Source organism: Tamandua tetradactyla, chromosome 13, assembly GCF_023851605.1.
Source record: "Tamandua tetradactyla isolate mTamTet1 chromosome 13, mTamTet1.pri, whole genome shotgun sequence".
Taxonomy (NCBI): domain Eukaryota; kingdom Metazoa; phylum Chordata; class Mammalia; order Pilosa; family Myrmecophagidae; genus Tamandua; species Tamandua tetradactyla.
The window spans coordinates 15,607,143-15,634,921 of NC_135339.1; the positions used below are offsets into that span (position 1 = coordinate 15,607,143).

Consider the following 27,779-nt stretch of genomic DNA (forward strand, 5'->3'; position numbering starts at 1 on the left):
TGCCCAGAGTCAAGTTGAGGTTCTCCTTGGTGGAGCTGCTCCCTCGCCCACCCCAGCTCTGCCTGACTGGCTCCCCATCCTGTGCCTGGTCCTACACCCAAACCAGGGGTTAGACAGCAGGAGGGCAGCTCAAGGCACCAAACAGACACTGACTGTCTTCCCTCCCCTAAGAGTGGGGTCCCGTTACCCATTTCCCACTCCCCCAAAATATTTCCCACTCTCCCTGAAGATCTCAAGGACTTTTCAAACCACTAACAAGTAAACGTGGAGACTTCTTGTCTTGGGTCCCGTTTCTACCACCCCTACATTTACAGACTCTCTTCTAATCTAGTGGCTCAAAGAGCCAAACATATCAATTAGGTCATCATATATCATTCCACCACTTGAAATAATCACCGTTGCAGGTTACCAGACATCACCCATCACCAATGACAAAAACCACTGCTCTCCTTGGCCTTCCTGGCACTGTCTGCCTCCCAACAGCTAAACCTTCCTGAGCAGAGGAAAGTGGAACATGCAAAGTGTTACCCATAAATATGTCCATGTGCCTACAATTCAGCTGCAGGCTCCAGAGGTAGGGACTGGAAGATTTGGTGGGGGGTAGAAAGTGGAGGTTCAGTGCGAGCCAGTTTCTAGAACAGGACAGTCTGCTCCAGCTCAGTCTGACCACCTGCAGCTTGAACCATGGTCTCTGCATATTCTAGAGCCAAACCTGGAATCAGGTGGACCCTTCCAGAAGCTAAAGAGGCTCTGGAGCTAGAACAATCTCATGGAAAAGACACATGGAGACAGCACACACCCTTGTAGTATGTAGCCACTCTGCTACTTTGTTCTCTTGGGAAAAGTGACCAGCCTGGTTCTGTTCTCTTCTGCTGGTGGGCATTTGGAGGCTAGTGATTCTGAGACTATAGTTGTGTCACCAGCCAGTGCTGGGGGGTTCCATGTATGGGGCTCTGATCTTTCTCTGCTTGAGAAGCAGGGTCCAAACTTAGAAGGAGGGAAATTGGTCTCCAGCCTACGGGAAATCTTTCCTCTTACAGACCTGGGGTTTCTCCTTAGCAGGTTCAGTGTTCCTCTCCAGGTCCTAAGTGCCCCTCCAGCCTGAGTGCTCAGCAAGGAAATGTACTGTGTAAACTAGATGGCAGCTTCCTTCCTGGCCCTCCTGGAGTAGAGGCCCTTGTGACAGGGGCCTCTCAGGGCAGGGAGGGAACTGGGGGCTCCACCTCCCTATAAATGCTGCTGCTACCCCGTTCCTCCAAGCTGAAGGCAGAGGCCCACAGGCTGTAGGCTGTTTGTGTGGGTGAGTTCAGCCCCAACCCCAAGGTCTTCCCTAATGCACTGTGTTTCCCACAGTGAGGGCAAGCTCAGCAGCCACAGGCTTAACTGGAGGCCAGGCTGGGAAAGAGGTGGTCCCTCCATACCCCACTGGAGTTTGTTCCACAGGATCTTAACTATGGATGTGGGAAGGTGGACTTGCACAGATCCTCAAACTTTGGGATGCTCTTTGACCGGGTCCATTCCCACCCAGGGCATAGCAGAGCCGGGAAGCAAGAGGACAGTTCCCTAAAGGAGAAGGAGACACCCAGCAGGGAGTAGGGGTCATGCCTCACTGACTACCACAAGTGCCAGACTGTGGGCCCTGGTTATCTCCACTCTTCTTCAGGAACACGATCTTTCCCTGTCCATCAATACCTCAAGACAAAGGGGGATGGGGCGCGATACCATTTTAGATATCAGATGATATGGGAGTTTTCATGGATAGTCTGGGGTTTCCCAGAGCTCCTGCCTGGACCTGCCCTGGCCCTTAGGCTCTGCCATGAGCCTGTGGCCAAACAAAGAACAGTGGGGGAGACCTTTGCAAGCACTTCACATGGGCCAACTGCCCTTTCCTTTTGTAGGACAAATAACTACAGCAGAAGCCACGATGCTGGGCTCTCTCGCCCTTACCCTCATCTTGCTGGCAGTCTCAGGCATCGAGTGTGACGTGAAAGAAGTTTGTGTTGGAAGTCCTGGCATCCCTGGCACTCCTGGATCCCATGGCCTGCCTGGCAGAGATGGGAGGGATGGTATTAAAGGAGAACCTGGACCTCCAGGTACTGAATTGGAAAGATCACTCTTAGCTGAGGGTCACTGGCCCACCTTCAGGAGGTCCATCTGTCTAGCACTCGGGGCTCTGGGTTGGCTCCTCTATAGGTGTCCAAGGGTCAGCTGGGTGATGGGACACAGTGGGAGTTTCCTGGAACCTTTAGGCTGTAGCAACCCTGAAAGGTCTGACCTCAAATCGCCCATGAAGCAACAGGTGAGTCAGCCTTGGTGATAGTGGGGGTCCATTCACTTCAGCCCCAGCCTGGCTGTGGGTTACAGACCTCATGCATCCATGACCTCTTCTCCCTGCAGGCCCCATGGGACCCCCTGGAGCAATGATGGACTTCCCTGGGTGTGATGGACTGACTGGAGCCCCTGGCATCTCTGGTGAGCGTGGAGAAAAGGGAGAGCCAGGAGAAAGGGGTCTCCCAGGTAAGCAGCGAGGACAAACAGGCAGTAGTAATGTGGGCATGGCACTCATGCAGTCAGTTATGTGATCTCCCAGAGCTGATTAAGGGGCTCAGAGAAAATTGTGGCCATCCAAGGGTGAATGGGTAGTTCTCAAAGAGTGTATGTTCAACCCAGGTAAGAGAAAGTGAGTGGGGAGAGAAATCGGAGGTGTCTGGGTAGTGTGACCATAATGCCAAGACTGACTGCTCTGGCAATTGCTCCCTGCATCATGGCTGCAGACGGGGAGATGCAGAGATTCAGGTGTGGATAAGAAGGACAACACCAGGAATCAGGGGAAGCATTACCTGGGGCTGAGGTGCCAGGGGCTTCCTGAAAGAGGTGTGCAGTGTGGTGTGGCTCAGGAATTCAAGCCAATGGTGTGCCAGTGAGCCCTATACGCAGAGTGGAACTCTGAAACTCTGCGTAGTCATCAAGGTCCATCAAGAGAATGCAAAGAGAACCACACTTGCTCTGAGTGAGAGGTGGGCAGTGGGGAGGGACCCTGCCCAGAGACCAGGAAAACCCACAGATATCTATGTTAGGAAAGAAGAGTAGGGAGGGGGCTCAGCAAGTGCTATGCTGCCTTAAAGGATGGGTGTGTAGGGAATGTACAAACACACTCAAGTCTTGTGGACCTTTTATAACTTGGGGGCATGGGCTATGGGTGTGGACAATTACAGGGTAGGATGTGAGGCCTGCAGCTGAGATAACACCCGCTCGGCAATTGCTGGTGGTGTTGGTGGTTGTTGATCTTGCAGCTTCCCTTGGATGGGGTTCTCTCTGCAGGGCTTCCAGCTTATCTAGATGAAGAGCTCCAAACTAAGCTTCGGGGCCTCAGACATCAAATCCTGCAGTCACTGGGAGGTAAGTGGACACCTTGGGGCCTCACGGAGTAGGGGAGTCCCAGAAATTCCTCTCATTCTTAGTATGAGCCTCCAGAACCTGGAGGCCTGATAAACAGGTATGGATATGTAGGTCTTGGGGAAAAGAATGGTGCCTCCCTTTTCTGATGTCTCTGTCAGACCCAGATGGAGATGGAGATAGGCACAGATTATCTCTCTAAATCCTGGGAAGGCAAATTCTTTGCCTATCTTGTTTTCTCTTGAATCCCCAGGAAAATTGCATCGTTCCTGGTACATAGTAGGCTGTCAATAAATAATTGTTAAATGGATGAACAAATTAATGAAGAGATGATGAATGAATGAATGAATGAATGATGAGTAGATGAATAATAACTTAGACAGAAATTTAGAAAGGCGAGGTTTGGAAGAAGGAGGGAAAACACAAAGAGAATGAAAAGATTGGAGGTAACATAAAGACAGAGAGGAAGGGAGATGGGACTTAGAGACAAAGAGGTCAGTGACCTGATGCAGGCTCCCTTGCTCTCAGTCCTCAGTTTGCAGGGGTCCATGTTGGCAGTAGGAGAGAAAGTCTTCTCCACCAATGGACAGTCGGTTGATTTTAATGCCATTAGAAAGTTATGTGAAAGTGCAGGTGGCCAAGTTGCTGTCCCAAGAAGTCCGGAGGAGAACCAGGCCATTGCAAGTATTATAAAGAAGCACAACACTTACGCCTACCTGGGACTGGCCGAGGGCCCCACCCCTGGAGACTTCAACTACTTGGATGGGACCCCTGTGAACTACACCAACTGGTACCCAGGGGAACCCAGAGGTCGGGGCAAGGAGAAGTGTGTGGAGATGTACACAGATGGGCAGTGGAATGACAAGAGCTGCCTGCAGTACCGACTGGCCATCTGTGAGTTTTGAGCAGGCACTGAGGCCACAGGTCAAGTCGGGTGCTGCGTTCCTTTCAGCATCCACCCCAAAAATCCACTTTGTCTGTGAGACGCCTGCCTGGTCCATAACTCCTTTTCAATGACATGTATTTGTCCCTCTTACAGCTGAAGGCATCCTTAGTCCCTCCACTTCCTGGATGGGCTCTCACTTCTACTCCATGATCACTAATCAATCCCGGCACCACCCTAGCTAAGTCTCTAGGCATCCCGAGACCTCTTCTCAACTCTGTGCTTTAGGCAGCCACTCCTGACCTTTGGCCTTTGGTATGAAATGGAGAATTCCTTCTTCCTCATCTTGTTGAGTTCCTTCATTTATAGATGGAAACACGAGGTCCTCCAAGTCACACAGAGGATGCCCGAGTTGAACATATGGTGCCATGAGCACATTTGGGGTTACCTGGCATCCTGGAGCTTTTGGGACACACTTGGCCAAGCTCTCCATGAGGTCAGAGGGCCAGGTGGTTCCCCAGAATGGCAAGAGGCCAACCCAACCCTAGTGACTGGCATGCAGGATCTGCTTCCTTGAGTCTGGGGTGCCCACTGGGCCCCCTTCATGAAGACAGCCAGCCTAGGCCTCCAGGGCAGGTCCACCTTTTCTTCACCCCAGGCATAATCCAAGTAACTTCCTGCTGGTGGACATCTCCCCAGGCCACTTCAGACCTCAGTGAGATGTTCACACCACTCAGCTGGGCTCTGTTTTCTCCTTTCATTTGTCCAATCAGTTATTTTGTTAGGATCAACTAGGCTGTGTCCCAGGGATGGTCAAGGTACCCTGTGACACTGGGACATTTGTTTTCCCTGAGCTTATTTCTTCTTCAGTGAAGTGGGAATAAAATGCTTATTACTGTTATAGCTGTTATCATCACTCCCATGAACAAAATTACTTCATAACTACTACAACCACTCCTCAGTCAGAGACTTCTTATTGAGCACATACAATGTACCAAGGAAATGCTTCTGATGCACCCTATCAAATATTGTTTCATCCTTACCACAATGTCATGAGACTGGTATTACTTTCACAGTTTTTAGATGAGGATTCTGAAGCTTAGCAAAGCCAAATGTTTTGAGAATTATTACATGGAGTGAGTGGAAGAGGCTGGATCCTAACTTATCTCCCTGCACCTGAAGCTTCCAAGGCATATGCACCCCACCCACATGCCAGACAGATGTGATTTAAGTCTAATAAATCATGAGTGTTTGTACGTGAGTTTCCATTGCCTTTCGTTCCAAGAAACAGCACATTTCTGTATTTTGATAATCAAATTAACTCTGCCTCTGAGCCCCCACCTGCCCAAGAGTGGGAAATTCAACCTCAGGGTATGCTTTCTTTGCTGGATGGAAGAGGCAATCTGCTCTTCTCCCTCAGATAGCCCCAGTGGCCAAGGTGGGAGTTGAGGGTATCACAGAAAACTCTGGAAGAACATACGGGTGTCATAGCCATAGCCAACATATTGATGGCCAGTGTTAAGATACTCCTGGTCTGAGCCCACATGATGCATCTGTGAGCAGTGTATCAGGACCTCCATTGTCCACGCAGTCTTTGCAAATTGGCTCTGCATAGCTGGTGCTCTGCTTCAGTGATCAGCTTTCCCATCAACAAGAGCAACTCGAGGTATGAACTGCAGGTTCCCCCCTGTCTTTTCTGAGCCTGTGTCTTGTCTTGGGTTTGGCCTTGCCAGTGACCTTAGGAATTCTCACCAGTTTACAGGAATCTGATACCCCTCTACTCCTTATAAAATGGACTTTTTCCTTCTTCTGGATGCTCTGTTATTTAATTTAAAGCAAGTGAACCTTTCCAGACTGCTTTGCCTTGTTACTTACACTGTCATAGCTGTCCCAAATTTCTTCTGCATGGAGGAAAAATTCTGGGAGGGTGAGCTGGAGAGGAGTTTCCCAGGACCCACGAAGGGGGTGCAGGCAGGCTCCATTACATGTGGGGCAGGGGTGGGGGAGGTCCCAGCAAGGGAGTCAGGAGCTTCTCTTATGGCTTTCCAAGCTGCATTTTTTTTTTATTTGATACTTGGCCTGGTATGGCAGCCCTTTTACTATTTTCTGTGATTTTGAGGAAAGGTACTATCCTTAGACTTTGCAGCTTTTAGCTGAGGAGGGGGTTGAAACAATGGCTACCTTCAGAGCTGGCTCCCAGCGATCTGAAGTAGCTAATCAAGAGCTGTGATCAACAGTTAGACCACACACATGCGGATGTTGGACAACTAAGTCTTTTTATTCCACCTTGGCACCAGCAAGCTGAATCAGGAACCAGGGCATGGACCCCACTTTTGCCTGCCCCAAGGCTGGGAGAGAGGGGTTGGTAGCCACTGCATGGAGAATGAAAGCCATGATATTTATGACACTTACCAGCCTCTTCCTCCAGGTTTTCTTGGATGCTATACAGTATTCTCCTAACCTCTAGAATTTCAAATTATTCCACTCAGACAGTTTATGCCAGTTCAACGGTTGTTTTGGCGGAGGGGATGACTCCTAGAGTTTCCTACTTTACAATCTTCCCACAATATCTGCTGTATTGTGCTTTGATGTATGATGTGCCAGTGTGTATCAAAGTTAGAATACATACCCCTGAACACTTTTTCCACATGAATTTCAGAATCACTGCTGAGTTGCATGAAGACTTGCTTTTTATATTTTTACTATATTTACAATGAATATACAGATCAATCTGGGGACAACTAGTATCTTTACAGTAGCAAGTCTTTCTTTCCTTTTAAATAGATCTTATTGTTTGCCTTTTCATGTTTTGTAGTTTTCTCTGTAAAGGTATACTTACTTTTTGTTAGATTGATTTTTACTTACTTTATGATTTTTCTATTGTTAGTATATTTCCCTAGTATATGTTTAACTAATTATTGGAGGTTTTAAAGAAAACAACCATTTTATTTTTTTATTGATCTCATACCCAACCATCTTGTTGGATTCTAATTTTTTCCCCATTACTTCTAACATAATGCTTCTCTTATATTTTATACATATATTATCATATTTGCTAATGGTAGAAGTTTTGCCTGTTTCTTTATGATTATTTAGTTCCTTATTGTATTAGTCAGAGTTCTCTAGGGAAACAGAACCATCAGGAGATATCTGTAAATATTAGATTTTGTAAAAGCGTTTCATGCAACCATGTGGAGGTATGAATCCAAATCCAAAGTTGCGAGCTGGCAACTTTGATGAAGGTCTTCAATGAATTCTCCAGGAGAGGCTGGCTGGCTGAAGGAGAGACGAAAGTTCTGTCTACTGTGTGCTGATGTCGTCACCCTTACCTGAAAAGCTTTCAACCAACTGGATTCTCTCATTGCAGAAGATACTCCCTGAGTTGATTGTAGATGTAATCATCCATAGATGCAATCAGCTCACTGAAGATTTAATAAAACAGCCTTCTGGCTTATTAACCAGCCACAAAATGTCCTTGCAGTGCTTGCTTGACCAAACACTGGGCATTATCACTTGGCCAAGTTGACACATGAACCTAACCATCACACTTAGACTTCATTTGCACCTTTTTGTAAGGGCCAGAAGCTCCGGTACATTATTGAAGAGATTTGATGATAAATGACATCTTTTTTTTTGGGCCCTGAATATAATGTTAATATTTCCAATATTTCACCATTGCAAATGTGCTTGTTTTAGATTTCTGATAGATACCTTTTATCAAGGTAAAGAAGTTCCCTTTTTTTTTTTCTACTTGCAAAGATTTATTTTAACCGTGAATGCTTATTGAGCTTTATCAGATTTTTTTTTTTTTGGCGTTTCCTTTAATCTACTAACATCAAGAGGCTGTCAGATATGGGTTAAGTCATTTCTCATTCCTGGGCATTGACCTCTAGAGCCCACAGCTGGGAATAAAGGGCTCTAAGTGCCTCACCTTTTAAGTCTGGAGAAATGTCCCCAGGGACCCTATGCTGCACCCACAAGGATCCTCCTTCCCCTCGGCAGTACCAGGAGGACTTGAGAGCAGAAAAGAGCTGCCCCACTTTGAGTGTCATCAAAGCCCTCAAATGGAAAATTTTCCTTCACCTTCTCCCCTTTAGGGATGTCCAAGTTACTTCCCTGAAAAGTCACCTAAGGCAAGGAAGCAATGCCCTCAAGCCTAGCCACTACTCAATGGCCAGGGTGCAGATGTATCAGTCGAAACTGGAATCTTAGTGATAAAAATGGAGGGCAAAGGTAATTTGTTTGGACTATGTTTTAAACCAAGCCTAGAAAGTTTATATTATGGGGGTCCAGGAAGAAAATGTGTGAAGACTTTTCAAACAATGTATTAGTTTTGAGACTAGAGTAGGTGAGCTTCAAGGTTCAAGATTGTATTGAGAAATAGAACTTGTTATATATTGAATCAGTGAATTACATTGATTTATTTTCTGATTTTGAACCATCCTTGTGTTCTTGAGCTATACCCTATGTGGTCTAATGGTACTCTTATCACACTTACTATGAGCTAGACTTTACACTGTCATTAATTCATTTAATCTTCATCAACCCTATGTAGATGCGATTATTATCTCCACTTTACAAAATAAGAATATTGAGGCACATAGAAGGTAAGTGGCTTACTGAAGATCACATAGCTGGTTCATGGTACAACTGGGCTATGAATTCAAGTTTTATTCCAGAGACTCTTTTAATAAGCACTAATATACTGTTGGAATTTTAATAGCTATTTTTAACTGTACTTTTGCATCTCAGCTTATGAATTTGATTGTCTAAAAGTTCCCCTTTATTGTTCTGTCCTTATCCCATTTTGGGTCACATCCTTAGTTAATCTTTTCAGCTAAATTTTGTGTTTTATTTTGATACTACACGTGATTTGTATGAAAAGAATGCGCTCTTCTTTGAAGGTTTGGTAAAAATCACTTTTAAAACCACTTTTTTTTTGATGGGAGTGATGGTTGATAATTTTTGAATTTCATTTCCATCTTTCATGATGACTAGTATACTAGTCATTTTAACTGTTCTTGGACTATCTACTTCTAGACTGGCTTCCAGTATTATCCATTTTATCTAGTTATCAAATGCATTGCCATGAAATCAGTTGTACATAGCGTGATCTTATAATGTCAATACCCTCTCTATTAGTATAATATCCTCTTTCCTTCCCAATATTATTTCTTTTATATTTTCTATAATTACTGATAATTCTATCAGTCAGCTCATGCCACAATAAAGTTTCACCTCAGGGGTTTAGAGTAACAAACATTTTTATTTTATTTCTTTCTGAGTCTGCCTGTTTGCAGTGCTTTGGATGATCTCAAATGAGCTTTTCTGGACTCAACTGCACGGGGCTGAACCCCAGGTTTTCAGGTGGGGTCTGTTTCACACCTCTTTGTCATCTTAAGTTTAGGGGCTACCCAGGGCATGTTCTTCTCATGACAGGAAGCAGAAGCATATGCAGCCAAGTTAAACTTGCCAGCATGCTTCAAGTCTCTGCTCTTTCCTTATTGTCCACCGTCACACGACCAACCCGAATGTCAGTGGGTAGGGTGTTTACTCCACGTACTCCTGAGGAGATTCTGCAAAGTCCTTTTGCAATGGGCAGCATATACATAATTCTACAATGAAGAAGAAGTGAAAAATCAGGAACGATAATACAAACTTCACAGTCATATTTGTCAAATCTATGCTGCTTGCAAATAACCCATTTTTGCAGCTCTTATTTTGGCTCATTTATTTCATCATTTCATTCTTTTTATTCCTTAATTATACTCTCTTTCAGTTTGTTTTATACCAAATTTATCTGTCAGAGAGAGTCAAGGGTCCTTGGAGGACCACACTTGAGGTTTGTCGTTTCAGCCAATTCTCACTCTGCTTACTTCCTCCTGCGTTTGGTCGATTTCCAAGGGGAACTCAAATTTGCCTGACTTTCATCTGAGAAAATCCTGAGGGATCTGGGTTAAGGTTAAGGTTTGCCATTGTTTTTAGGTCCCCACAATGTACTAGATTGTGACAAGCTGGGACCCTTGAAACACAATTTTTCAACTTGGGCTTTCCTGTTTCACTTAAATATCATAAATTCAAAGCAAGGATTTTGTTCCCCCCACCAGAGTCAAGGCTTTCTTATCACCCCTTTCTTCTCATGTGCGCTTTCTCTTTCTCTAGCCCACCTTTTTCGCAAGTCCATAGTACATAAAAAGCCCTGGTTCTCTGAAAATCAGTTCCAAATTCCCACCTTTCTGAGAGGTCTGTCAATTTACTGTATGCATCGAATGTCCTATGTCCTGTAAACCTACAGGCCCTTTAAAATTAAGTCAATGGCACCTGCAAACACAGCCCGCAGCAGGATTTTCTTTGCAGTGAGGGCCCTTAGTACCTGGAAGGCTCCCTGGAATAGCAATCCAGGAAGGCTGCTGAATGGTGCTTGATGACCAGCACACAGGGTTGATAACCCTTGGAGAAGCTGAAACACCAATCACAAGACAGAGTCAAAAGGAAGTGACCTGGCCCTGCCCTCTACCAGGCAAAAGCACACCTCTCCAGTTGTTTGATGAGCCTAAGTGTTTCAAAAGATGAGTGTGAATTTGGAGAAGGGCAGTAATCAAAGGTCACAGCGGTTACTTGAAAAAGCCCACTTGCTCAGGCTCTGGTGATAAGAACTGGACATTCCTGGAAACCCAGGTGTGGAGTAGCTGTGGACAGACTTGGTATCTGCCACACTTGTGTCTCTGCTTTCTCTCCTCACTCTTTCATTGGGTCCTTCCTGGGATGCACCCTGGGGGCCAGGAAGAGTAAAAACACTGGGAGAGTGGGCACAGGTGGTAGCTGTAGCTTGAGAGAAATCAAGGGGACTGTTGTAAGGATGTGATGCAGGGGCATTAATTGGTTCCATATATGTTTAATGGGTATTGAATCTGTTCCCAGGCACATTCAAGGCCAGCATACAGTAGCCAGGGGCAAGATCTCTGTTCTGATGAAGCTCATTTTCTAAAGGGGTGGGATGATCAATCAATCAATAAAATACAAAATACCTATCGCAGTCTCACATAGAGATAAGTAATTGGCAGAGAGCTTAAAGAGGACAATTACACTTCAGTGGCAGAGTACTTACTTAAAATTGAATGGAAAGGGAAAGCCTTTTCTCCAGAGATAATATTTACACTGAAAATCTGAATGACAACAGACAGTTAAGGAGAGAGAGAGAGAGAGAGAGAGAGAGAGACAGAGAGAGAGAAGTGTATTCTAGGCAGAGGGAACAACTAGCACAAATACCCATAGTCAGCTTTGAATTTCAGCTAGCTACACATACTTCCCCTCTTTGTGCATAGCTCTGTGACAGACCCAAAACAGGTATTTGAATAATAAGACAAATAATGCATGATTCTACTTCTATGAAATGCCTACAGTAAGCAAATTCACAGAGACAGAAACTAAGGTTACCAGCAGCTTGGGGCATTGGAAATGGGGAGTTATTGCTTAATGGGTAAAGAGTTTCTGTTTTGAGTGATGAAAAAGCTTTAGCAATGGAAGGTGGTAATGGCAGCATAACGTTGTAAAAATAATCAATGCCACTGAACTGTACACTTAAAATGGCAAATTTTATGTTTTATATATGTTACCACAATAAAAAAATAAAAAGAAGGTGGTATCTGGTAAGTGTTATGAATGAGAAGGGGAAGGGTGAGGTGACTAAATGCTTTAGGCCCTTAACTAATTTTTTTAAATTTGTTTTTCAATAAACTTATCACAAAAAGTGAGTTAGTCTGAACAACTGATGCAGAGGTGCATGTTCATGTGTGTACATGTATGTGCTTATAGGCATGGGTTTCATAGAATGTCTCTGCATGTTTCTTCTGGAAATAAGGATCCGAAAGGAACTGATCATGAGAACCATGATTCTGGACGATCTGAGTGCTAAGCTGTAGAAATGGATGCACAGAAAAGGTCAGCAGAAAGAGGAATTTTGGGTATGAAAGGAGAGAGGAGCCCAGCGATGTGCTGGAGACCCCACCTACAACCCTGGAGAACCGCCCAGTATGCAGTAGTTCTAAGTATAGTTGTTTATTAATCTGGGGTTAAAGGCAAAGCCAGTTCTGTCCCTAGTCACCAGGCTACTTGGACCTGACATCACTGAGGCAACTGCCAGAGACCTGGGCTGGGGGACCAGCTTCCTTATCACTCACTGCCTCTGCACTCTGCGGAAGTCCCAGTAAGTCATTTGTGAAGGACAGAGCTGGGGGTCTGGGCCAAGAGTCTGGCTATTTAACTTGGACCTGGTGAGGTCCAGGCAGGGGTTTTGTTGGGGGTGTCAGGCCTATACTTGGGTCCTCTGTGTTTCTCTCTCTGACCCAGGACGTTTGTATCCTTCCTGGATCCACTTGATCATCTACAAATTGAAAACAGTCTTTTTAGCCAAAGAGAAAGATGTAAGTGGGGTGTGTATTTGCTAGCAATATGTTCAAGTCCTGACTCTTGGCTAAAACACCATCAGGGGAGGTAAAAAAAAAAAAGAGGACAGGAGGTAGAAAGTGGAAGGATGATGAAGGACATGCTATAGAAAATTCCCTTCCAACTGGCCACCTCCCATTGAGTCCTGGAGAAAAGGAAGGGTTAAGGGAGCTGACAGACAGTAGGGGTGGGGATAGGTTGGGGAGTAGGGGTGGAAGAGGGCAAGTGCACTAATTATAGAGCCAGGCTAGGGATCTTGAGATTAGAGGCCAGAGGTCAGAGTAGAAGAGAGAGAGACAGAAGTGATTGGGGCTTGATTACCAAGGCTTCTTGGAGGAGGGAGCATCTTGAGCAAAGTTCTTATAGGACTTCAGGAGATAGATGGGGACATAGAGCTGGGGAGACATCCAGACAGCAGAGAATTCTGCTTGGAGAATCCTTGCAAGGCAAAGGGTGAGCAGAAAGTTTGGGGTCTCATGTTCTGCATGGCACACATGGCTTCTCTCTGTAGAAATCTCAAAACAAGGAAGGGAAGCAAACCCGAGTCTCATCCGGTTAGGCTCAAATTAGGAAAGCTCTATTCTGAGGATTAGAACTCTGCTTCAGGGCACCGTGGATCCTGAGCTTCCTAATGCATCCTTGCCTCAAGACAGAGATTTTATAGACGATGATTGATGGGCTCTTGGGAAAACAGCTGCATTTCTGTAGGTGGATGGGGCTCCAGGATGTAAAACAGGATTTTTACTTGAAATGAGGGAATGGATATTGTAAACCATGTCTGGCCAAAAAGAGACCTTGCGGGACCTCAGATGGACCACAGTTTGAGGTGAGCTCTGGGGCCTATAGGAAAGAGAAGAAGAGAGAGATGGAGCCTTCCTTGGATTACAAGAAAGGGAGTGAGTAAGGGAAGAGGTATAGCTTATGCATGTAATGGAATCTGTTTGTTTTCTGTGCCAGGCCACCAGGACCAGTTGGGACGTGGTACTGAACCACTAGGCCTTATACATTAGTATAAGGCACACTAGAGTCCAGGGAGAGTGGGCCCCCCGCTTTTCTCATGCATTTACCTTTGTTTATCACTAATCTAAATCTAATACTTCTTACTTGTCTGTCTCCCCAGAAGCCTGGAGGGAACTCAGAGGCACAGGTTATAATATTTCCCCTTTCCCCATTTCCTAAGCATAGGATCTGGCATACCAAGGAGGTGTAAATGTTTGATGATTGAATGAAATGAGATGGAATTATCTTCCTTGACTTTCTTCATTCCAAGGCAAGGACCATGCTCCTGTTTCCATCACTTTTTCTCCTGTGCCTGTGTGTGGCAACAACATCTTGCTTAGAAACAAAAATCTATGAGGAGTCCCAGAAGACTTGCTCAGTGATTGCTTGTGGCATCCCTGTCACCAATGGTACCCCAGGCAGAGATGGACGGGATGGACCCAAGGGAGAAAAGGGAGAACCAGGTACAGGACCAACTGTTTCCATCTTCCTAAATCTTTACTTCCAACAAGACATGTTCTCCTATCAGGGATCTAGCACAGAGATATGACAGGCTCACCTTTCATTATAGCAGATAATGGTTCACTCAGAAAAATACCTGTAAGATATAATTCTTTCCAAAACAGAGATGCTTCTCTGACTCTGCAGGATCCTACATTTCCACACAGGAATTGAAGATGTTTGGTTGTCCATGGAAAAGGGATATCCTGCTTGGTCAGGAAATTGACCCTCAGGAGATGCCTTCCCTGCTGTCTTAGTTTGTAAGGGCTGCTATAACAAAATTAAAAAGACTGGTTGGCTCAAATAACAGGAATTTATTGGCTCACAGGTTGGAGGCTAGAAGTCGAAAATCAAGGTCTCAGAGGTCCATGCCTTCTCCAAAGTCTGTTTGATCTGGTGGTGACTTGTTGGCACTCAATCCTTCTCTCCATCTCATGGCCATCTGACTCCTCTTGTGGCTTCTTTTTCTCTGTCCAAGTTTCCTTTGCTTAAAAGAATTCCAGTCCTATCAGATCAAGGTACACCCTGTTTCAGAATTCGTTGAAGATCTTACTTACAAGTGATTCCGTACCCACAGAACAAGGGGGTTAGGGTTTGCATGTCTTTGTGGGAGATTTGATTTCCCACTTCTGGAATGTGGGAGGACCTTTCTTCTCTGGGTTACCACCAGTCCGTTGGAAGCAGTGATTCATAAAGAGTGGTCCACGGTTGCTGTTCCCTGGGGTCAATGTGAACTGAATATCGAGCTCTTGGAGAGAGAGAATGAGGAAAGTCACTGGGTCACATTTCCTTTGTCTTCCAACAGGTCAAGGGCTCAGAGGTTTACAGGGCCCTCCCGGGAAAATGGGACCTCCAGGAAATACAGGGTCTCCTGGGGTTCTAGGACCAAGGGGCCTCAAGGGGGATCGTGGAGACAGTGCAGGTAAGGAGCTCACCCCAGGAAGGGGTTATCAGGTGGGATGTACCCCTTCTCCTGCTGCTTTACTGGAAGATGCCCGATTCTGCTTCCTGACCCTGCGTCCTTAACCTTAGTATTATAAGGGGCCGAAGGTTTTTCTATCAATGTCTGATTACAGACTTCCAAATCCTTCGGGGCCACTCCCTCAGCAGGCCTCTATAGAAGCACAGTCCTGGCTATCTTTCGGCTACAACCGTTGAATGTGTGGCTCCAGGCTGGGAGGGAGGAAACTTGCCTTCCTAGGTATTGAGATTTATGTCTCCTGTCACAAGAGTGGTATGAAAATATCCAGCATCATAAACCTTTGGAGAATGAGGAACTACATCACAGCAACTTAGTTCCATTTAAAATAAGCAAATTCAGTAACAGCAAAAGAAAAATGACATCTCCTTTATTAATATTTGTCCACTGTCTTATCAAAACAATAAAAGTATTAAAAAGTTTACTTGAAATGAGAACTGTAAGAGAAATACAAAGAAAAATTTTCAAAAAAAGGAGAATAATGAGTTGGTTCTTTCTTTATAAATTATTATGATTTTGCATTTTAAAGCAGTCTGTAAAGAAAAGGACTCAGAATTATAGTATCAAAGTTGTTAATCATTTATAAGATATATCTTAGAAGGCAGGGATGAGTTTTTCTTCTTTCCTTTCCTTTCTTTCTGTTTGCTTATTTTTTCAGAATAAGCATAATTTGTAGTAAGAAAAAAATTGTAAAGTACTCTTCTCTCCAAGTTAGAATACCTCTCTCAATCAATACCTTCTCCCATATTGCTTTGCTGTTGCTGAGGCTAAGCTGGCTGAATTACAGAGAGAGATAAGGAGTCTGAAATCTGAACTGGACCACACCAAAAAGTGTAAGGGCTTTCTCTGTCTCCAGGATGTTCTTAGTTCTCACCATTTTCTTCAGGGGCTCCAGATTTTGGGGACAGTGCAAGAGAACTAACACTTATGAATACTTACATATACAAGGGCCTGAATTAGTTTAGCATTTTCTCATAATATGACTTTATTCAGTTCTCTCACCAGCTGTATTTGTGGCTATTTCACTCTTTTCATTTATAGACAAGGTAAAAAAGGCCCAGGACAAGGTAAATCATTCATGGTCACATATGTAGGACATAGCACAGGGATGAAGGATTGAATAGAGATTTGCTGTCTCCAGAATCTCTGCTCAGATCTACTGTTCTCAGATCAGTGTCCATGCCTCTTTCTCAGGTAGTGAGGGTCCATGTGTCTCTGCTGGTGTAGGTCTTAACAGATGCTTATTTCAAGTTGCAATATTCCAAGAGACCCCTGGCCGTCTACCATGGGCTGTTATCCCTTCTCTGGCTCTTCAATTGAGGCATGTTCCCTTACTGGGCTCTGACTCAAGCTGGTTGGGCATGGGGACTATTTTCCAGAGTCTTGATCAAAGCTGATCTCTGGCTCTGATGCCAGACAGTTTCTCCATGGCTAGCCCTTCCCAGAGAAGCACTATTTTTGCCTACTATCCTGGGCTGGACTCCAAGCTAAGTCAGTCTCACCTGCCATTTGTGATTTCAGTGCTAACCTTCTCCTTGGGCAAAAAGTCTGGAAAGAAGTTCTATGTGACCAATGGTGAAAAGATGCCCTTTTCCAGAGTGAAGGCTCTGTGTGCTCAGCTCCAGGCCACTGTGGCCACTCCCAAGAACGCTGAGGAAAACAAGGCTATTCAGGATATGGCCACGGGCAGTGTCTTCCTAGGCATCACAGATGAGGTGACTGAAGGCCAGTTCATGTATGTGACAGGAGGGAGGCTGACCTATAACAACTGGAAGAAGGATGAGCCTAACAACCATGGCTCCGGGGAGGACTGTGTGATCCTCCTAAAAGATGGAGTCTGGAATGATATCTCCTGCTCCAGCTCCTTCCAGGCAGTCTGTGAGTTTCCAGCTTGAAGGTGCATGTCCCTCCACCCCTTCTTTGGCTGTTTTGAAAGAGAATTTATTACTGGTTTTCCCATACCCAGTGTTGAGTCATTCTTTTGCAGGGATAGGAGGAAAATGAAGGGGTATATTTGATTGTGGAATGAGAAGTGAGAAGAGGCTGACAGAGGGTCCAGTGTCCGGCAAAGGCCACCCTCTGTTCCTCCCAGGAGCACAGTGTTGAATCAGAGTCCACTACAGAAAGGACTAAGTCAAACCTTCTCCTTCTACTGCACATATACGGCAACCAACAGGGGCACCCATCGAGGGCCACACATGTGTCAGAGTGGGCAGCAGATGGTAGTCTCCAAGAGAAAGAAAAATTGCCTTTTCTCCAAGTGCTGCCACTACATAATGCCAAAGTCTCCTACCTTAAGCTCCTCCCCATGACTACCAGTCCTCTTCATGACATGGCTATTGTTTTTAGTGGTCCATAAGCTGCACCAGAAAACCTTTCGTCACCTGACTGCAATACCTGGCAATGTCCCACATAGACCCCAAGAATCCCTTCACCTTGAGTAAGTTGCTGTCATCTTCCTGTCATCATAGGGTAACTTGAAGATAAAGAGCAATCTTTCTTTCCTGCATAATTTTAGGAAACTGAGTAGATACAGTGGTGTGTGGCAGCCTCCTGGGAGGAGGAGGATCATGCAAGCCATGCCTCTTCACCTGTCTCAGTCCCTCCCTGTTCAGCAACCCCTCCCTTCACTGTAATAGCCTCATCCCATTATAGGCGAACACGTCCATTATCAGTAGGGACAAGAGGATAAACTCCCAAGAGCTGAGCTTCACACCTTTGGTTAAAATTATGCAGCATCAGCCAGTTAGAAGATGAAATTTCTCTTCAGGGCAAGGTTCTGATGCTTCTTAGCCCATGGTACTGTTCATGGCCTGGACATTACTCAGCAATCTCAGGAGGTAGCTGAGATTATATGCAGATCTTGCCCAGCAAACCAGGGGAAGAGAAGGCATCCAATCTCTGACTCTATGCCATTCACAAAATGAGTTGGGAAAATATTCCGTGTGTGGGCCAAGGGCCATTTTAACTTCATGAAATTCTTTTGTTAAAATTAATTTTCCATCTTCTTTTTTCTTTTTATCTGAATTACCGTGGAGAGCACCTTGTGTTTTGTGAGTGCCCAGTGCATAGTTGTTGCATAGGTTCATCAGAGAATTATCAAATGCATCAATGGATCGGAGACTGGGAAAGAATTAGGGGAGCTACTCTCTCTGTGGTACGCTCCTACAGGATTTCCAGGGTAGGAGTGGGTTTTGGGTTGGGGCATGCTGAAGGCTTCTGGGCTGGCAGGAGGAAGGTGGAAGGATTTGTGTCCTTAATGAACTTTCAATCACATGGGGTTCTTCTGGCACAACACTTGCCAGGAATAAGTAAATAATAAAATTATTTTAATGTCAAGCAGAACAATTCACCATTTTAAAATTCAAGTCCAAATTGCTTCCCAAGTGAATGGGAGACTGCTTAAATAAACAAATGTGAAGCTGTCGGCTCTGGCAAAGAAAGGAAGGAAGGAAGGAAGGAAGGGAGGAAAGAAGGAAGGAAGGAAGGAGGGAAGGAAGGAAGGAAAGGAAGGAAGGAAGGAAGGAAGGAAGGAAGGAAGGAAGGGAGGAAAGAAGGAAGGAAGGAAGGAGGGAAGGAAGGAAGGAAGGAAGGAAGGAAGGAAGGAAGGAAGGAAGGAAGGAAGGAAGGAAAGGAAGGAAGGAAGGAAGGAAGGAAGGAAGGAAGGAAGGAAGGAAGGAAGGAAGGAAGGAAGGAAGAAAGAAAGAAAGAAAGAAAGAAAGAAAGAAAGAAAGAAAGAAAGAAAAACAGACCAGAGCTCTGTAAAAGGATGATACACATATACAGTCACCCAGAAAGAGAGAAAAACCATGTATAAAAGTTTCTTCTGAAGTTTCTCATATCCAGGATAAAAATGAGAAAACTGCCAGGTAACCATTAGACAACTCTATTTGATGGAGAGGAGGGGAGTCATAGTCTTTTCTGAAATGAACATCCATTTATTTATGCATAAAGGACAAGAATCATCAGCTGTGAAATTGTAGACTACACAGTTATGTACTTTACACAGATTATTTCCCAGCATGTAATGATTGCCCTTCAGTCAGCGTAACTGAATAACGATTTACAGGACATGCTCAGATTTCTCCATTCCCTTTTCAATCTTCTTCTAGCTCCTTTTATGGTGCTCCATTCTAACTACATACCTCACTCTCTAGAGCCTCACATTCCTGCTATGAGAACTTTCTATGATACCCAAGTCTCCAACCTTCTCCCCTACCCATAAGCCAGCCCCTTCTGAAGATCATTGCTGATTCTCCCTTTTTTTTTTTGCCCATTGTGGGGCCTGAAGGCTTCTTGCCAGAAGCTTGGATGGGTACAGTTTGTGCTTCTTCTGATCCAGCATCTCCTCAGAGCTCATCTCTCTAACTGTGTCTCCCACCACTATTTTGTCCCTCGACTTAGAATTGAGATAGACTACCTCCATATATTTATTTCCCAGTTTTCATCATCAAGTCTCACACAAGTTAGCTCAGGAGATGGTGGCATGAATCTAAAGATACAGGATATTCATGGGAATCCAAAGACAGGAATTGGAGTTCATCCAGGCCTCCCAGGACCTGGAACAAGAGGGAAATTATTGATCCAAAGAGACACTGCAAACAGTTACTCTCTCTTCCTCTCTCTAAAGGCTTGTGGAAAGGCAGTTTCCTTCACTAAGAGATATACAGTAATTGACATCTCTTGCACAGAGGACCCAAATAAAGCCATGTTTGCTACTCTGGGGAAAGACTTCAGGGTCCTCAGGCCACATATTCCTCTTGGAACTTCAGAAATGAGGATGATTCTGAACAATCTCTTAAGGCTCATCTCTTAAGGTTCTGATGCAGTAGGAGTCTCTACCACATCGTTTCCTGTGCTGAGAACTGGCCTGGTTTTTGGACCAGGGATCTGTCAGACATCTCCTAATTGCAGTCTTTCTTAGGTCCATTTTGCAAGGACTAAGAACCTGAAGGTCATGCCTCAGGTCACGCCAGGAAAGGAAGCTGGTATTCTTTATAGTCAGGGTTCTGGCTCTGGTATGGTTCGAGGGGGAGATAAGACACGAACCTCCATGTGCCACATTAAGGCTGAGGGAGAGGTAGGTCGGCAGATGAAAAGTCCAAGATTTGGAAGCAGGAGACTGTGGTTGACCAGGTAGCTGATCAGTTCAGAGAGTGACATTGGGGGAAGAATGTCTGCTCCGTGGGCCTCAGTTTCCCTATCTGTAAGTTGACCGTTAAACGTTCTCCCTCCCAAAGCTGGGTAAGTCAATTGTCCCACATGGATTCAGACCTCCAGGCCCATTTCAGAAGCAGAGCTGCAAAATCTGAGAACTGTTTTCATTTTTTAACTGCCTCTCTCTTCTGCCTGGACTAATTGAGTTGAACATTTATTGGCTATTTCTTAATTCTATGGAAACCCACTCTGGGTGAGTGAGAATGGAAAATACACTTTGCCTTTGGGATGGGGATTTGGGTTTAAATGGTACCTGCAAGTCAATGTCTCCTGAGGAAGTATGGGCACAACCAACACGAGGGCTACTTACTTCCTGTGTCAGATTCAATACAAGTACCTAAGCTCATGACATTCAGGGCCCAGGGTCCGGTCAGATTTCCGTGTCCTGGAATTGCAAGACTTTGTAGGACACTCTTTGGTGTTATTCAGTTCTGCTATTCTTACTTTTAGCTGTATCTAAGCTAGAGGAAGGAGACTGGAGGACCAGTTGAAAAGCCTAGCATTCACATTCTCAAACTTTCTTCTTGCCCAGAACACCAGCCTGCTGCCTCCTCGTATCTGTCAGAGATCTGACAAGTGCCATGTGCCACATTCAGGGACATGGCAGGGTCTGGACTCACCCCATGCAGTGTGTGTCGTGGCGGCACCTCTGAACTGGAAGGCTGCTTCTTGTTATTGTGTAACTGGTTTGGGCTTTGGAACCTGCCAGGAATCAGGAATCTTTCTCAGTAACTAGAAGGGATCTGATGTCACCATGGGGCCCTGGTGAGAGGTGTTAGGAAGGATAGCTTTTTTTTTTTTTCAAGGAGAAACTTTTAAAGCAATGCTGCCATAGTAATCCAGAGTGGCTACTGCCCTTCTGGGAAGAAGGAGGGAATTTGGGGTGGGGTTTTCATTCAGGAAGGGGGTCTCCTGCCCTGGTAGCATAAGGGTGTGATGCCTGTGTGGGGGCATATGAACCAGTGGTTTGTTCCAGCAAATGCAGGTGTCATACTCTAAAAAGTGGAGTGAAATTTAGTCATTTATTAACTAAACAAAGTCTGAGGCCAGGCTAGCTCCTGGCAACCCGAGGTCCAGCCTGCCATTTCCCGGCAAGCTGAGTGCATATTCCACCTTCTGTGGCTTTTCACAGTTGTGATTTCAGACCCAGGTGACCAGCAGAATAGTCTAGAATGTTTGGCAAAATCACATGGTCTTGGCCTCACTCTGGACACATTGAGTCAAAATCTCAGAAATTGGGCAAGCCACAGTGACTTAGCAGGCAAGTTCTCACCTGCCATGCCAGAGACCTGGGTTCGATTCTCGGTGCCTGCCCATGCAAAAAAAAAAAAAAAAAAAATCTCAGAAATCTGTTATCTCAGTGAGGCTCCAGGCCATAGGATGACTAGTCATAATTGGAGACCACTGCCCTGGGACCACAGTAACCGTAGCCACATTCTACCTGCTTCTCCCTATCACAGGGAGCTCCCAGTGCCAGGGAGCCTGGCCGTCTCCATTCCTGTAGGCCACTCATGATATGAAAAGGTACTGCTTAATTTTATACTGTCAGACCCCTAATGGTCCCTCAGCTGACTATTGCCCTGACTAGTAAAAACCAATTGCTTAGCCAAACCCGTCCCTATTCATTTCCAGGGCTTTTGCTGACTTCTGTGGCATCAAGGAGTAGATCTGGGGTTAGAACAGCTATGAATGTGTCAGAGAAGATGAGTATTTCCCCCAGCCTGAATTTAGGCCTCTTTCAGTATCCACCTCACTGAGAAGTGTTGGCTCTGGGTGGTTTCCCAGAGGCTCTCGGTGAGGAGATATGGATAACTTATCACAGACCAAAGAGTCCATAAATGACTCTGAGCCCAGCACAGACTGCCTGGAAAATTGTGTGTACGTGAGCTTGGGAGTATTTGTATGTGAGTATTTTTTAGCATGTTTGCTGGACTGCTTGTATGGAGAACAACAGACCAGTGCTTGGAATTCTCAGCATCCTGTTGTTAGGGGGTATGGTGTTTAGAGCTGTATGTACCCCAGGAAAGCATGTTCTTGAACTTAATCCATTCCATGAGGTTACTTCAGGTAAAGTGTGGCCCAAGTAAATCAGGATGGGTCTTAATCCTATTACTAGTCTTTCATAAGCAGAAGGAAATTCAGACAGAGAGAAAGTCAAGAGAAGCAAGGAGCTGAAGGTCACCAGAACCTGAAAGAGAAAGAAGAGGCCAGGAGAGGAGGCCACCATGTGCTTTGCCATGTGACAAAAAAGTTAAGGACCGAGGATCACACCAGCCCCAGTATGCCACAGTCTTCTGGGAGAAAGCATTGTCATGATGATGCCTTGATTTTAGACTTGTCCTGGCTTCAAAACCATGAGCTAATAAATTCTCATTGTTCAACTCAACCCACTGCATGGTATTTTCTTTAGCCAAGAGGAAACTAAAACAGGGAGCTCAGTCCCTGCCTTCTCCCCAGCCTGAATCTAGGTCTCTCTCTGCACCCACCTCATTGAGAAGCACTGGTGCTGGGTGTTTTCCCAGAGGCTTTTGGTGAGGAACTTTGGATGGCTAATCATGGACAAAAGAGTCCATTAGTGGCCCTGACTGCAATACAGACTGACTGGGTGCTAACTCTCACTTGCTGGATATTGGCTCACATATCACCATTGCCCTGCTCCCCACAGAATCCTTCTCCAACCACTGAACCCAGGTGCCCCAAATCCAGTCAACATTACATCAACCCATTTTAATCTTCTTCCCAACAATTTCCGTTATCTGAAATCATGTTGGCCATTTTCTCATTTACTTGTTCAAGTTGTGTCAGTGTAGCAAAGCCATTAAGAAGAAGGGCTCTAGAGCCAGATTGCCTGGGTTCAAATCCCAGCTCTCTCAATTTGTAGCTGTGTGACCTTAGGCAAGTCACTTACACTCTCTGTTTAGTCCCTTCCTTGGTAAAAATGAGAATAATAACAGTACTCACTTCCCAGGTTTGTTGTGAGGATTAAGTGAACTGATCCGTGTAAGTAAATCACTGGTCTACATCGAATGCCCTGCAAGCGTTAGTTTTTGCTGGTGTTGTGGTTACTATAAGACTATGTCATTCACCTCTGTGTTCCCAGTGCCTAGCAAAGGGCTGGGGGTAGTCACTAACTGCTGAATTAATGAATGGACGAACAAATGAGTGAATGATTCTGAGTCCTCCCACAAAATATGTGACCCAAATCCCTTCTCGGGAGTTTGGCTGAATCCAAGAGAGAAGCAGTACAATTTATTTTGGAATCAGGCTGCAGGTCAGAATCCCTGCCTATGGGCACTGCTTCCTTTCCCCCAGGAAGCCCTGTGGGTAGTAACTGAATATCCCAGGCTCCAACTGGAAGTGGAGTGGTGCAACAGGTTCTGTGGTCCGATGCTGCCCTCTGCTGCTTGTCTCTAGAACAAGGCTATCAAACCCAGAGACTTTACACGTAACCAGGTTTGGGCAGCCGGGTCCCTGGAGTCCCTTGTTCAAAGTTGCAAAGCTGGCAATTTTGGGTTCTCTTGCTTTCCTTCACTTCACTTTTGCCCTAGTTTCTATACTCACTCGGAATTCTTTTCCTAATGCCCCCATCCGTGCAGGGTCAGGCCCAGATTCATGCTCCCGTGGGAAGTAATCGGATCCCCGGTCTCCCAACAGTCCTCCCTGTCCAGCGAGGCTGTGGTGCTGGTAGAAAACTCTATTCCCTGTCTAGATGTCTGTAGCATTTCCAAATCTAGATTGTGAGCTCCTTGCAGGAGGACCCGCAGGCCTTCTCCCCTTGTATCCACCCCACCCCCTCCTTGTATACCCTTTCTCCAATCTGCATCCTGGACAATTTCAGGACTCAGGGTCAGGTTCTGAGCTCTGTGGAGGGTGGATTTCCTTTTCAGGCTTCCTGGGGGCTCTCTTCCAACCAGGTGTGGGGACACTTACTTCCTCGGAAGCAACAGAGAGAATCTGCCCTTTTCTCTGAATCAGGTTCTTTTGGAGAACACTACTATTACCTTAGGATTTTAGGTGACCCTACACCTCTCAAAAGTAACAGAAGTGTTCAGGCTGGAAGTCTGCAATCACCAGCAGAGGGTTTCGTTTATGGAGGGATGGTGGGGATCTTCTGCAGGTCTCAGATGGAGGTGACACATTGTCATCCCTCTGACCATTAGTCTGTGTGTCAATACTGCCCTTGTTTCTTGTCTTTGGGCTTCCTGAGACCTCAACTGTTGGAGGCAATAGGATTCTTACACGAGACCCATTAGGTACCTCGTCTCAGCTCACGGATGAAGTCAGGGCTCTCCTCCTTTTTGAGTCTCCTCAGATACCGTAGAGTAGTGCCCTGTTAAGCACCCATGCCACTCCTCTCCTATCCTGTGTCAATGATAGGCAAAGCTGGCTAACCACCTCCTTCTCAGCCTGGCTAAGAGCCCCAAATCCTCTGTAGCCATTACCAAGAGGTCAGAGATGATGCACAGAAAGGGACTCATCAGCCGGTGCTGCCTATTGCTCCTGACATGTCGTGTTCACAAAAGCTCTGATGATAACAAAAGTACTGTCAGATGTCATGTGCAGAGTTACACATGTGGCCCTTTTCCCCAGTGAGAAAACCCACCCCACCCTCCAGAGAGCTCACCTTGCCCAGCTCTCCTGACTCCATCCTAGGCCTGGCAGGAGCAGTTCCCAGGTCTGGCTCCCAAGCACTCCAAGGGTAGGAATCAGAAAAATGAAAGGTGTTTGGGAAATCCAGAGGCAGAGGCACCCAACTGTGTCTGAGACGGAGGGGGAAAGGTGAACAGAGATGGTTTACCACCATACTCATTGCTATGTGGTCATTCCCAATGAATACCCCAAGTTGTGGCCTATATATCAGATGAAGAAAAAGAATTGTCACCTTCCTCTTCCCTAGTCAAGGGTCTAGAAACAAGCTGGAGCTTCAGGGCAAGAAGTGGAAAACCTGACGTCAGCCCACAGAGCAAAAAAGGAGAAGGGGTTGTACGCTAAATTCCCTTAGCTTCCTTCTTGACTGATGCCAGAAAGGAGGAAAATATGTTACCATAAAATTCCTTTAATTGTTTTAATATCTGTGGTTATAACTCCTTTCTCCTAGGATGCCATATATTGGCTTTGTGTCATTTTTACTAACACACATTTATGAGGATTATTTTTTAATTTAGCTTTTGAAAAGCCTGGTTTCTGGGTTAATTTATTATTTCTGGTTATTTTACTTGTTTCCATTAATTTCACTTATATATTTAGTTGTTTTGTCCTTTATTTTTTCCTAATGCTTTAAAAAAGTGAACACGGTTGTTATTTTCAGTCCATGTTTTTAACACTTTTTTTTTGTTTTTTAATAATGGAAGTGAAGTTATATATTTTCCCAAGTATAGCTTTAACTCTATCTCATAGCTTTGGGGATGCTTATTATCGTTTAATTTGAGTTTCTTTACTACTAAGGTTGAGTATTTTTCTCCCATGATTCAATATTACTGGCCATTAGTATTTTCTGTTCTCATCCTTATCCCATTTTTCCTACTTAATTATTCATTTTCTTAATGATTTGTCTGTCATAGATATTACAAATAGATTAACATCTTTCTTTCTAACTTTATATTGTATTTCACTTTTTAGCAGAGAAATTTTACCTTTTTGAGTAATCATATCTATCAATATTATTGTCTATGATTTCTATTCTGCCTCTTTGGTAGCTCTTTTCAACTCCAGACTACATAAATCCTTACTTATATGTTCTTCTGACTTTTCTGTGTAGCCAAAAGAATTTGATTTTTTGACCTCTGAAAAGCTTAACCATTTAACCCAGTATTGTTAATTGAACAACTCATTGTTTTCCTACAATTCTGCTAATTCCATATTTTTCATGTATATATGTGCATATATACATTCTTGGGCCAACTTTTGGGCTTTGTTATTTTTCATTATTCTGTCTATTCCTATATCATTAATATACTATTTTAAATATTGTTTTCTAAAACCTTTTAACACATAAGAGGGTCAAGTCCATTCTGATTATGTTTTTTAAAAGCAATTTAGCTGACCGTTCATGTTTATACTTTGATGAAAGCTTTACTATCATTTAATGAAGCCCTTACAGCTGCAATCTACTCGCACCTTTTTTCGTTTGTGAAAATTTGAAGGGAGAGTATCAAAATTTTAGATTCTTTGGAGAATTCACATCTCTTCCACCTTCTTTCTACCCTCTCAGATTCTTTCTGAGGCCCCCAAATCCTTCAAAACCCACACCACTTCTCCTTCCCTTCCTGCTCTGATCTCCTCTCTCTGGTCACAGAATGTACTTCCTTGGCCTCAAAATGCCATCTGTGACTGTTCTGTCCCAGGTGAGTTGGCTTGACTGCCTTATCAAAGATCAAATGTCCATAGATGAGAGGGTCTATATCTGAGCACTCTATTCGATTCCATTGGTCGATATATCTATCTTTATGCCAATACCATGCTGTTTTGACCACTGTGGCTTCATAATATGCCTTAAAGTTCGGCAGCGCGAGACCTCCAGCTTCGTTTTTTTTCCTCAAGATGTTTTTAGCAATTCGGGGCACCCTGTCCTTCCAGATAAATTTGCTTATTGGTTTTTCTATTTCTGAAAAATAAGTTGTTGGGATTTTGATTGGTATTGCATTGAATCTGTAGATCAATTTAGGTAGGATTGACATCTTAACTATATTTAGTCTTCCAATCCATGAACACGGTATGCCCTTCCATCTATTTAGGTCTTCTGTGATTTCTTTTAGCAGTTTTTTGTAGTTTTCTTTATATAGGTTTTTTGTCTCTTTAGTTAAATTTATTCCTAGGTATTTTATTCTTTTAGTTGCAATTGTAAATGGGATTCGTTTCTTGATTTCCCCCTCAGCTTGTTCATTACTAGTGTATAGAAATGCTACAGATTTTTGAATGTTGATCTTGTAACCTGCTACTTTGCTGTACTCATTTATTAGCTCTAGTGATGTTAAGAATTACTGATTGCATATGTAGAATGGTATGATTTCTAAATGTTGGGTTAATTTCTTTTTTCCGTTAATTAATAATAAAAAAAAAGTGTGAGCAAATCACTTAAAAAAAAAAAGCCATCTGTGCTATTTTGAAAGTATTATGCACCCTAGAAAAGCCATGTTTTAATCTTGATCCAGTCTTGTGGAGGCAGCCATATCTTTGAATCCTCATTCAATAATTAGGTTGGAATCTTTTGATTAGATCATCACCATGGAGATGTGACACACTCAATTATGGGTAGTAACTTTTGATTAGATAAAGATGTGATGCCATCTCTTCTGGGTGGATCTTGATTAGATTACTAGGGTGTTTAAAAGGGGAGACATTTTGGAGAAAAGACAGAAA

General features: G+C 44.4%; 2 protein-coding genes across 3 annotated transcripts; both read left to right on the forward strand.

The window, feature by feature from the left end:
* Positions 1-1,179: 1,179 nt before the first annotated feature.
* On the forward strand, positions 1,180-5,535 carry LOC143653607 (pulmonary surfactant-associated protein A-like). Its single transcript, XM_077124752.1, has 5 exons — positions 1,180-1,300; positions 1,899-2,093; positions 2,398-2,517; positions 3,322-3,399; positions 3,925-5,535. The coding sequence occupies exons 2-5, from the start codon at positions 1,925-1,927 to the stop codon at positions 4,299-4,301; spliced, it is 744 nt and encodes a 247-aa protein (XP_076980867.1). The 5' UTR covers positions 1,180-1,300; positions 1,899-1,924; the 3' UTR covers positions 4,302-5,535.
* Positions 5,536-12,215: 6,680 nt separating this feature from the next.
* LOC143653030 (mannose-binding protein A-like) lies at positions 12,216-18,326 on the forward strand. 2 transcript variants are annotated; one of them, XM_077124374.1, is made up of 5 exons: positions 12,216-12,485; positions 13,995-14,187; positions 15,030-15,145; positions 15,961-16,036; positions 16,725-18,326. In XM_077124374.1, the coding sequence occupies exons 2-5, from the start codon at positions 14,004-14,006 to the stop codon at positions 17,096-17,098; spliced, it is 750 nt and encodes a 249-aa protein (XP_076980489.1). In that variant the 5' UTR covers positions 12,216-12,485; positions 13,995-14,003; the 3' UTR covers positions 17,099-18,326. The 2 variants fall into 2 exon arrangements, with proteins under 2 accessions (XP_076980489.1, XP_076980490.1); XM_077124375.1 differs by lacking the exon at positions 12,216-12,485 and adding an exon at positions 12,993-13,177.
* Positions 18,327-27,779: the final 9,453 nt, after the last annotated feature.

Coding starts and splice junctions, on each gene's coding strand:
- LOC143653607 (XM_077124752.1), top strand. CDS start 1,925: ATGCTGGGCTCTCTCGCCCTTACCCTCATCTTGCTGGCAGTCTCAGGC. Junction 2,518..3,321: donor AGGAGAAAGGGGTCTCCCAG/GTAAGCAGCGAG, acceptor TTCTCTCTGCAG/GGCTTCCAGCTTATCTAGAT. Junction 3,400..3,924: donor AATCCTGCAGTCACTGGGAG/GTAAGTGGACAC, acceptor CCTTGCTCTCAG/TCCTCAGTTTGCAGGGGTCC.
- LOC143653030 (XM_077124374.1), top strand. CDS start 14,004: ATGCTCCTGTTTCCATCACTTTTTCTCCTGTGCCTGTGTGTGGCAACA. Junction 15,146..15,960: donor GGGATCGTGGAGACAGTGCA/GGTAAGGAGCTC, acceptor TATTGCTTTGCT/GTTGCTGAGGCTAAGCTGGC. Junction 16,037..16,724: donor ACTGGACCACACCAAAAAGT/GTAAGGGCTTTC, acceptor TTGTGATTTCAG/TGCTAACCTTCTCCTTGGGC.